At 45.8% G+C, this 9,652-nt stretch overlaps 1 protein-coding gene across 1 annotated transcript; it reads right to left on the bottom strand.

The window, feature by feature from the left end:
• Positions 1-449: 449 nt before the first annotated feature.
• Positions 450-9,434, bottom strand: LOC102930224 (orthopedia homeobox). The gene is made up of 3 exons (XM_037902602.2): positions 9,241-9,434; positions 8,079-8,488; positions 450-1,994 (listed from the first exon to the last, which is right to left on the bottom strand). The coding sequence occupies exons 1-3, from the start codon at positions 9,275-9,277 to the stop codon at positions 1,464-1,466; spliced, it is 978 nt and encodes a 325-aa protein (XP_037758530.1). The 5' UTR covers positions 9,278-9,434; the 3' UTR covers positions 450-1,463.
• Between the last annotated feature and the right edge of the window lie 218 nt (positions 9,435-9,652).

Below are 9,652 nucleotides of genomic sequence, written 5' to 3'. Positions count from 1 at the left end.
GGGTTTGTGTGTCCTTGGCTGGCTCACACCTTCCCATCCTAGCCTCGACAACAGGCCAATCGTGCTTTAGCACACCCTGTCGCTTACTTCTAGTCTCCTTTCCCCCCTCCTTCCGCTGTGTTATTTGTAACGGCACTTTCTGTTTCTTGGAGTTGAAAGGTCAATTACGCACAAAGATTAACAAAAGTTTATTAATCATGAAGTATTAAAATTGTAATAAATGAAATACTTCAATGCAAAGTTCAAGCAAGCAAACCATTCCCAAAATCATTGAATTTTAAATTAAGGGGGGGGTCTTTTTTTTCCTGTGGGTTAAGAGACCGCTTATATCTCACAGGCCACACCAAAACCCATAATTCTTCATATCACATACTGAAAATGATTTTATTTATCCATTTACATTAACTTGTTATAAACTTGTCCGGAAAAGTCAAATAATATTCTTTATATTAGCTCAAACATTTATTAAGAAACCCAAAATTCAATAAATAAGCACAGACAATAAGTTAAAACAGATCACAAACCGACCAGTATGTAACAAGAATGCTTTATCTACACAAAACATCCTATTTCACATTGTTTGTTCATTCTTCCAAATAGCATCTGTTCTCTGGGATTGGATTGGACCAGCACATGCAGAAAAGAGCTGATTGTGTTCTCTGTACAAAGTTTGGCAGGGTTGACTGAGAGAGACTGTCCATGTGCACCAGGCCCTTGCCACTGAGCTTGCAGGGCCAGTGGCAACAGGAGAGGATGCAATAGAGACAACAGCAACAAAATAAAAATAAAAAAGGTGACAGGTCTGCAACTAAATCGATCAAGAAATCAAAGATCCAGAAAAGGGAAGTGCTTCCCCCCCTCCCCACACACACGCTTTTTACAAAAGGAAACATGACTTTGATTTTTGTTCTCACTTATAAAGGCTTTATCAAAATGGGTTCAATTTCCTCTTGATTTCTCTCATCACTTCATTAATCTTGCCCAGTCCCCCCCACCCCCACCCCCCAAAGCCAGTGCTGCCCGTTAGGAAACCACCTGACCAAAAAGCCCTGCAATATTTGTTGTTGGGGTTGTTATTGTTGTGCTTTAAAAACGAATGGATCTCTTGGCAAAGCCCAAGAGCTGGCTGGGTGGGTGGGTGGGGAAGGGAGACAAGGGACAAATTAAAACGAGATCCCAAATGCCCAGTGAGTCCCTTCGTGTGTTGATGTGAAGACACAAGGCCCTGGTCATTGTGTCTCCTCCCGGGAACACAGGCTTGGGGGCCGGGGGCGTGTGGGCGGGGGGGGGGGCGCCGGGGGGTGTTTCTCTGCCCACAAACCAGTCCATTGGTGTCTGATTTCAGATCCTGAGTCGACTCCCTGGTAAGTAAGTCGGGGGCGCGGGGGCGGGGGCTGGGGGGGGGACGCGATCCGCAGCGGGGGCGAGGGCGGCGGCCGGGCGAGGGGCAGGCGGCGCTGCCATTAGGTGAAGCTCATGGAGACTGTGTGCTCCAGCGCTTTGCGGCGGAGGGAGGCGATGCTGGTTCCCCGCCACACGTCGCTGCTGTCCGGGGAGCTGCAGAGCTGCGGCGAGCCCGTCACGTTGCTGGGGCCGGGCAGCGAGGCGGGCACCATGCCGGGGAAGGCGGGCTGGTAGAGGTGCGACTGCAGGCCGGCGCCGTTGGAGCCCGCCAGGCTGTTGGACAGGCCCATGGAGTTGGGCGGGGGCCCCGCCGCCAGGCTGCACTGGGACAGCGACTGCGCCATGGCCTGCTGGCGGCCCAGCGCCGGCGGCAGCGGCAGCTGCGAGACGCCCGGCATGGCGGCCGCGGCCCAGCGCGTGTCGTTGGCGTGGAAGGAGCACAGGCTGTCGCCCATGGCGGCGGCGGCGGCGGCGGCGGCCGAGGGGAACTGCGGCAGGCCCGGCGTGGGCAGCAGCGTGCCCGGCGCCCGGAACACGTTCGTGGTCTTCTTGCGCTTCTTCCACTTGGCCCGCCGGTTCTGGAACCAGACCTGCCGGACACGGGGTGGGGGAGAGAGCGAGAGAGGCGGGTTAGGGACCGTGCGCCGCGGGGCAGGGAGAGCTGCCCGGCCCCCCGGTCTGTGCCGGCCTTGCCCGGGACCCCAGGCCCACCGCTCGGCCCAGAGATCCCACCGCGGCCACCTGAGAGCAGGGGGCCGGCTGTGCTCGGCGCGGGGCAAGCCCACAGGCAGGCGCTGGCTCAGCTGAGAAGAGAAGTGACAGGAAGGGTGGGGCAAGAGGATGCGATCAAATCTAGAGGCTGTATCTCCCCTGTATAGTGCTTGTTCTGTGGCAATTATGCGTATAATGTATCGCTTCCATAGCCTTATGGCTGCATATATGGGGCTAGAATCGTAGAAGTGTAGGACTAGAAGGGACCTCAGTAGGTCATCTAGTCCAGTCCTCTGCACTCAACGCAGGACTGAGTGATAAGTATACATGCAGCCATAAGATGCACACATAAGAAATATAGCCGAGAAAGATATGTCCTTATATACATCATTCCTACATCCTACCCAATATGTGTTACACACGTGTCCATCTGTAGGGTGTACACACACATTTCTATGTATATACATACGCTTATGAACGCACTGTATATGTATGTACAACCTACACCACATAGGCATAAATACTCCCTCTTTCTACTGAAAGTATAAACCGGGGATTTAAAACTTGGAAAAAGACGTCCTTATTTTGACTCCTCAAAGACACAACACACAATTTGCACCAAGAAAAATAGTTTCGCTATAAGCGAAATAGATCTGATGACAATAATATACTTTGGAACACCACTGAGTCACATTCTGGTTTGTGTAGCCATGATAACCTGTATTTGCACCAATAATGGTTGGTGCTTAAGCATTTAAATACAGAATTCCACCTGCGTATGCCAAATTCAAATGGATCTTTGGTGACTGTTTCTTTGGGGGTGGGGGGAGATCTGTTTCCAGTTGCCCTGCTCTGTATTAGCCCTCAGATCTACTGTTTGCAGAGAATGACAAGAATCCTGAGCTTGAGGGCCTTATCCCTTTCTCAACAGCCAGGTTCTTCTCATCTGTGGAGTGAACGTAAATTTATCTTTCCGACATTGCAAATGAATGTAGGCCAAGTTCAAAGCTTTCTTACACTAGTTGTCAATAAAATTTAATTTTGCTTTGACAAACCCAAGGCTCTTTTGCAATGAGCTATATTTGACTGATTAAATACACTTCAGCCCTACTTAGGGGGCTTACATTTTAGTTCTTAATAATGGCAAAGAGAATCTCTGATCTTTGGGTTATTTGTCTACAAATGTCAAAATAAAGAAGACGCAACAGAAGTTTCCTATTAGATCATTGTCTAAACCGTGTTGCCTTGGCAATAATCTCTTAACATTTTCAGATACTCATTTTGATGTGCTAGTTAATCAACTGGGTTTTCACCTCCTTCAGCCCGCTGGTGAACTGATACGTGATAGTGATACCTTTGCTTTACACTTATTCATTCTCCAGTCAGCCATTTAACCCAGTGTTTTGTTTATTAATCAGGCCAAACCCGGCTGGTTTTACTCACTGGGAGTCAATGGAACGTGATTTGGCCAGATGCAAATGACCTGGTCTATATGTTGGGGGATTTTACAAATGTGCAATATAAATTAGAGCCCAGCATGTGACAACTGCTTACCTAGAATCAGCGCCTGTCTCAGTCAGCTAATTCATTACTTATTGCACAGCCAAAAATCCCTCCCACGTGCACTACAATTGGACTATTCGGAATGGTTTTGTACTATAGATTTCTATTCCATTGAAATAGCATCGAGACGATTCTTTTACAGGAAAGCTAGTTAGAGCAGTAGGTTTACTCCCTCGTCCCTCCCCAATTCTCGCTCCGCTCCCTTCCCCGCCACCTGACATGGTTTTTATTGTCTCCCTCCCTGGCCTTTATTCCCTTGCATTGTCTCTCCTGGTTTTGTGCTCTATAGTCACAGCTCCGCTGTCGCCCCACAAGTTGCCGTGTGACTGCTTAATAAAGCTGCAGGAATGTATATAATGAAAGGGCTCAATGTCTCTGTCCCAGGATTGAGCTGTCTGCAGCCACCTTCACTCATAACGAGGCGAATTTGTGTAAAATAGGCCGGGCTAAAAAATAAATAAATAAGGAAGCACCGACCCTGTGCTCCTGACCCTGCTTGCGCTCGCGTCTGAATTCTTATAAAAACGTCTGTGTGATTGGAACATGAGTTTCGATCTTTGACTCCGAATTGTTTCTCCACTAACGCTTGGTGGCTGCACCGCTAGCAAGCAGCACTCAAACCCGGCCAGATTCTTTGATTCGGAGTGAATAGACTGACAGGTTTCATTGCACTGTCAAATGACAATACTGGGATGTTGTAAGAGGGGAAATCAGCGAATCCACTTGAATTCCGGATTATTACTATTCTGGACCCTAGAACCTGCTGGAGTTTATCGTTCAATATTATATACTTAGACGGAGAAATATGGTCGGCCATTAGCGGAAATGAACAGCTGTTAAGGAACTAAATGTTATATGAATAATCGAAAAATCGTGTTCAATTATGTTTTAGGGTAATAGTTAAATTGCGGCTACAAAATCTTTTATGTTTCATGGTTTACTGGTGTTGTAAAGAATCTCCATCAGGTCTGATCGCCTCACTTCATAGCTATAGTGCATATGCTTTTAAAATGTGAATGTTTCCAGTTGAAAACTAGTGCATGACAGATTAAAACGTGGAGAAAACCTGAGGGAGATTTTGAAAATGCACACATGACAACTCTGGAAATATATTAACCACAGGCATTGGGCAACTCTGGAGTATGTTTAAAATGCAACTAGCCCCTGAAAATTATTAATACAACAGTGAGGATCTAATGGAGGTTGGAAGCTAAAAATCTACTTTGATATCTGCTGTTACAGTAATATAGACATACTGTAAATGTATTTTAAAATATATAGCCCGTTTAATTCCCCAGCAATAAATGTGTTAGAAATAGAGAGAGAAGAGGAGAGAATCTTACATTTTATTTTTTTCAAGAGCCAAACCTTTATGAAGATCTCATTGGAATCTAGCGGATGATTAATGTGAAGATTTGGTAGGAAATCTGGAGAGCTGTATTAAAGCTCAGATCTCAGGTTCATTTCGATCAGCCAGCCGTGAACTCTGGGCCGAATTCATTACACTTTAATAGTGCTGGGAGAGGAAGAAAATGCAATTTCTCATTCCATTAGAAAACTAGAAAATACTCTCAGCTTGTCCCCTATTAAGATGTGGCAGGTGACAGGACCATTGTGGGGGACACGGTCAATGGAATTACACCACATTATTTGTGTTCGTATAAAATATTGAAAGGCAAGGCTGACTGTGCAGAAGTTATTTCACTGATTTGGTTTTTATGTAAATAAAATATTGAAAGTTAATTAATCCATGCTAGAGACTAATGATTATGCTTATTATATTGCATTTGATCGCGTAATTTGCATGATTCTCGCATTGCTGCTTAATAAGCCATTCCGGGTTATAAATAATTCTGAAATTGGTTTCTAATAATGGCATGCTATAAAAAAAAACGGGTTTATTACACAAGCCTGAAAAGCAGAGCGATATCAGACATGGAATTGGGTTCCCTTATAAGCACCAGTCCTTTAATAATTATTTAGATGTATAATATACATTAAATATAGCTCTAAAATGAGGAAAGAGGTAATTTATTCTAGCATTTGAAACACATAAAAACATATACAGCCGCTATAAATTAACTGTTTAGATCATTTCTTAGTCAATGTGGTGCCCACATACTGCAAGGAATATGTAGACAATCTGTTAACTATAAAGAATACTATGAAGTACTCATATAAGAACATAAACCAATTACTATTTAATTTAAATTTGGTCAAGGAGCAATGATACAGTGAATTGTGAAGTAAATACATTTTACATAAATTATTTTTGCATTACATTACATGTTAATCATTTTGAAGTGTTAATTAAGAAGGTTATGTTGATCTGATTACTTTTTAAACTGTAGAACATTATTGCAAAAAATATTTAAATTGCCACTCTATTAAACTGTTTTTATCAGCAGTCTAGTGCTATTATCGTCGGTTCAGGATTATGCTGAGGCCATTAAAACACGTTATCTTTCTTCCAACGAATTTCTTTGATGTGCTTTTGGAAAATAACTATTTCCATTATATATTTTATATTTTACTTCATTTACCACACTCCTAATATTGAAATTGGTATCATTAACCTTTGGGAAACCCAATAAAGTTTAATCGTCCACGTTTTCTTTTTTCATAAAGGCAGTTGTCCAGTTATATTTTATTTGTGAATCTAATTTCTATTTTAATTTAAACTAATTATCATCATGTGTTGGTTTTATACAATGGTTTTACTTTTTAAAACAAATGTGTGTGTGTTCTGGTGCACGAACACAATCAGTTTCTGGTTATGAAACGTTCATTTCGTTTTTTAAATATCTTTTGTCTTTTTTTTTTTTTTTTTTTTTTGGCGTGGGGACTTGGCTTGCCGTGAGAATTTTTGGAGACGAACACTGTTAAAGTGAAAATGCGTTCTTAGTGTCACCACACCACATATAGTTAAAGTACTTTCAATGTGCATAATTCGTCTAAGAGTCTCACACAAAATTTCCCAGAACAAAAGTTTAGGTTTAAAAGCGTTATTCGTAATAGTCTGTTGCTTTTATCCCTCTCGCCTACTTTTAAGTTCTGCCTAAAATGGTTTGAATAAACTGTTTGCGGTATGTCAAAAATATATATAATAAAATAATCTGAAGGCAATCTTCTTGATATTTAAGCTACTTAGTTCTAGTGCTGTCTTCCGTGATTACTCAGTTATTTAAAACAAGTGTTAAAGAAACTTAAACTCAAAATGTTGTGCTCACAGAAATTCCTTTTAAACCTACAATTAAAAATGTAACATATTGTTAAAATTCGATTCATATGTATAGAAGGTTGGTTGAGCTATGAAATATTTCAGGCAAGCTGGCATCAAATTCTATTGAAAACATTGCCGCAGATTTCAATGGGAGATCTTCAGGACCTTGGACAGCTTACACTACTACATTAGATTCATCGTACAACCAATTCGATCTTAACGATGATAAAAGAAGCAGGAACATATTAGGAGCATACGCTTATTGTAAACATTTCAGGAGACAGAAACATGTGAGTAATGGAACAGTCTCTGAATTTGCAATCGTTTTCCTAATGTTCAGTGCTGCTTTCCACTGGAATTCAACATTTCCCCCAAATCCAAGAAAATGCCCCTTCAGATTTACATTACACTTTGAAATTATTTTAGCTCGCTGGTAATATTTCACATGCTCATTAGTAAATAGGCAGCTCGGCTACAAGTATTAAAAAATTAAACAGAAAACTAGTTACAGCAAATACTTGATCTGTCTTTGGTTTTGTTTGTTTTGGGGTCTCTTTTTGATCGATCGATCGTTCGTTCAGCGATCAATTGTACAGTGTGAGGGTGTTCACTGGAGGTAGCTAAATTCAAAACCAGCTCAGAAAACATACCATTTTACTACGCAGAACTATGCCACGCACTACACTGCTAATGATTTTTTCTCCCTAACGGGGATTGGCTCAAGTCGTTTGTGCCGAAATATGTGTGCTGCTTAATAGCTGATATTCAACTGTTGCGTTCACACTGATGCCGATAATCCCTTTCTTACACCAGATGGGTGTTTCAAAAATTCCTCGCGGCTTCAAATGCAATTTTGTTTGGCATATTTTGTAAACGGCTGGTCACCAAGCGCCGGCTCTGGGTGGGTTTATTATTATTTATGTTATGGGTTAGGAGGTGATCATTTGAGCTGTCTCACTAGACGGTATGACCGGGAAATTACAAACCAGCCTGTTCTCTGTTAAGCCCACAAAGGAAAGCCTAAGGGAGGGACGTGAACACAAAAGAGAGCTGTGGGGCAGGAGCCCTGCGAGCCGTGGTGGCTACAGGTAGCGAGTGCAAGGGCCCTCGGGGGTGGGGGTGGGGGGGGGTGACGGAGGGATCCGGGAGGTTTGGGCACGGAAGCAGCTGCTCATACCTGGACCCGGGACTCGGTGAGGCCGATCCTCAGGGCCAGCTCCTCCCTCATGAAGATGTCCGGGTAATGGGTCTTGGCGAAGCTCCTTTCCAGCTCGTTAAGCTGCGCCGGGGTGAAGCGGGTCCGGTGCCGTTTCTGTTTCTGCTGCCCCTGCTGCTGTCCCGTTTGATTGGGGTTCTGCCCGCCCGGCTGCCCCTGCTGCTTATCGGGGTCTTTGGCGCTGACTGCCAGCGAGGCCGGGTTGGAGCCCACCGTGGTGATGTCCTCCCCGGGCAGGAGGGTGGCCCCTTCCACCGTGTCCGAGTTGGGAGCCATGTCTCCCGGGTGCCCCCCCGGGTCAGAGGCCCCTACGCCCAGCCGGCACTTCACCGCCTCCCGGTGTCCCAGCAGCTCGGCTGCATCTTTCATTCCTGCGGAGGCAAAGCGGCGGCGGTCACTCCCCTGCAGCCAGGTAGGCGGCCCCCGCGCGGCTCCCGCTTGTGTCCGGCGGCCGGCGCGCCAAGTTTGCCGAGGGGCGAGCCCCAGCCATGGAGCCCCCGCAGCCCCCTTCGCCCAGCCCCAGCCCCGGCCCTCCGCGCCGCCTCACACGCTCAACTCCAGCCGGCAGGAAACTTTCCAGCTCTTCCTCCTGCGCCAGTCGCCGGCTCCGGCCCGTCTGGGGGCCTGACCCGGCGGGGCCTCCCCAGGCACTGGGGGTGGGGGAGTTTGGTGGGTTTATTTTGTTTGCCGGCTGGGCCGACACACCCAACCCGCCTCCTCGCAGGTGGCTTCGCCTCCCTGTCAGATCCGGACCAACTCAATCCGATTTTGTCCCGTCGTAAAGAAAAAATAATAATAAAAAATTCAAAATCAGAAAGATTGGGATAATCTGCCCTAAAAGGGAGAGACCTGGGGAGGGAAAGAGACACGAGAAGCCCACAGTTGGGGCTGGATCTCCATAGCCCAGCGACTTTTTTTTCCTAAAAGACGCCGGTAAATCAAATTAAACTTTAATACAGCACAATTACTTTTAAAGAAATTAGCCCATTTAGAGCGCATTAAGGTAAACCAAGGAACAAATTGTCAATTTCCTGCTCTGGCTTCTTCCTTCGCCGCTGCCGGGGGGCGAGAAAGATGCTGGGGGGAAAAGAAAAAAAACAAAAACAAAAACAAAAAAACTCACCGAGTCGGGCGTCCAGGAGGTCGGCGTGAGACAGCATCGCGCACCGCTCCAGGGCGAAGGCTGTTCCCCCCCAAATTGTAGCGGTTTAAGTTATTTAAAATAGATATAAGATATAGATATATATAGATCGCCTAAATGAAAGAAAATTCGGTGTGTGGTTAAAAAGGGGGTCTCTTGCATTATAATGTCCTTTAGAGAGACGGGGAGGTGCTTAACACTTCAATGAACCCGTGAGCAGCTCGGCGAAGGGACCAATCAGGAGGGCAGGCTGCAAATGTCAGCGAGCCCGGCGAGTCCCCACGCCGCCCGCCCGCCTGCAGCCTCCGCACCGCCAGCCCCGCATCCCCCCCGGCGGCAGCCGCGGCAGCCCGGGGCCTTCTCGCTGTGTCTCCCCGCGCGCTTAGTTCTCCTC

This window comes from Chelonia mydas, chromosome 5 (genome assembly GCF_015237465.2).
Source record: "Chelonia mydas isolate rCheMyd1 chromosome 5, rCheMyd1.pri.v2, whole genome shotgun sequence".
Lineage (NCBI taxonomy): Eukaryota > Metazoa > Chordata > Testudines > Cheloniidae > Chelonia > Chelonia mydas.
Note: the sequence above shows the minus strand (reverse complement) of the source record. Positions and strands in the feature narration are given on the sequence as shown.

Bases quoted from the DNA above. Each gene is read 5' to 3' on its own strand.
- LOC102930224 (XM_037902602.2), bottom strand. From the start codon at position 9,277: ATGCTGTCTCACGCCGACCTCCTGGACGCCCGACTCG. The intron at 8,489-9,240 runs GTGAGTTTTTTT...TTGCCTCCGCAG, and splicing joins CCTCCTGGACGCCCGACTCG to GAATGAAAGATGCAGCCGAG. The intron at 1,995-8,078 runs GTATGAGCAGCT...CGTGTCCGGCAG, and splicing joins TCACCGAGTCCCGGGTCCAG to GTCTGGTTCCAGAACCGGCG.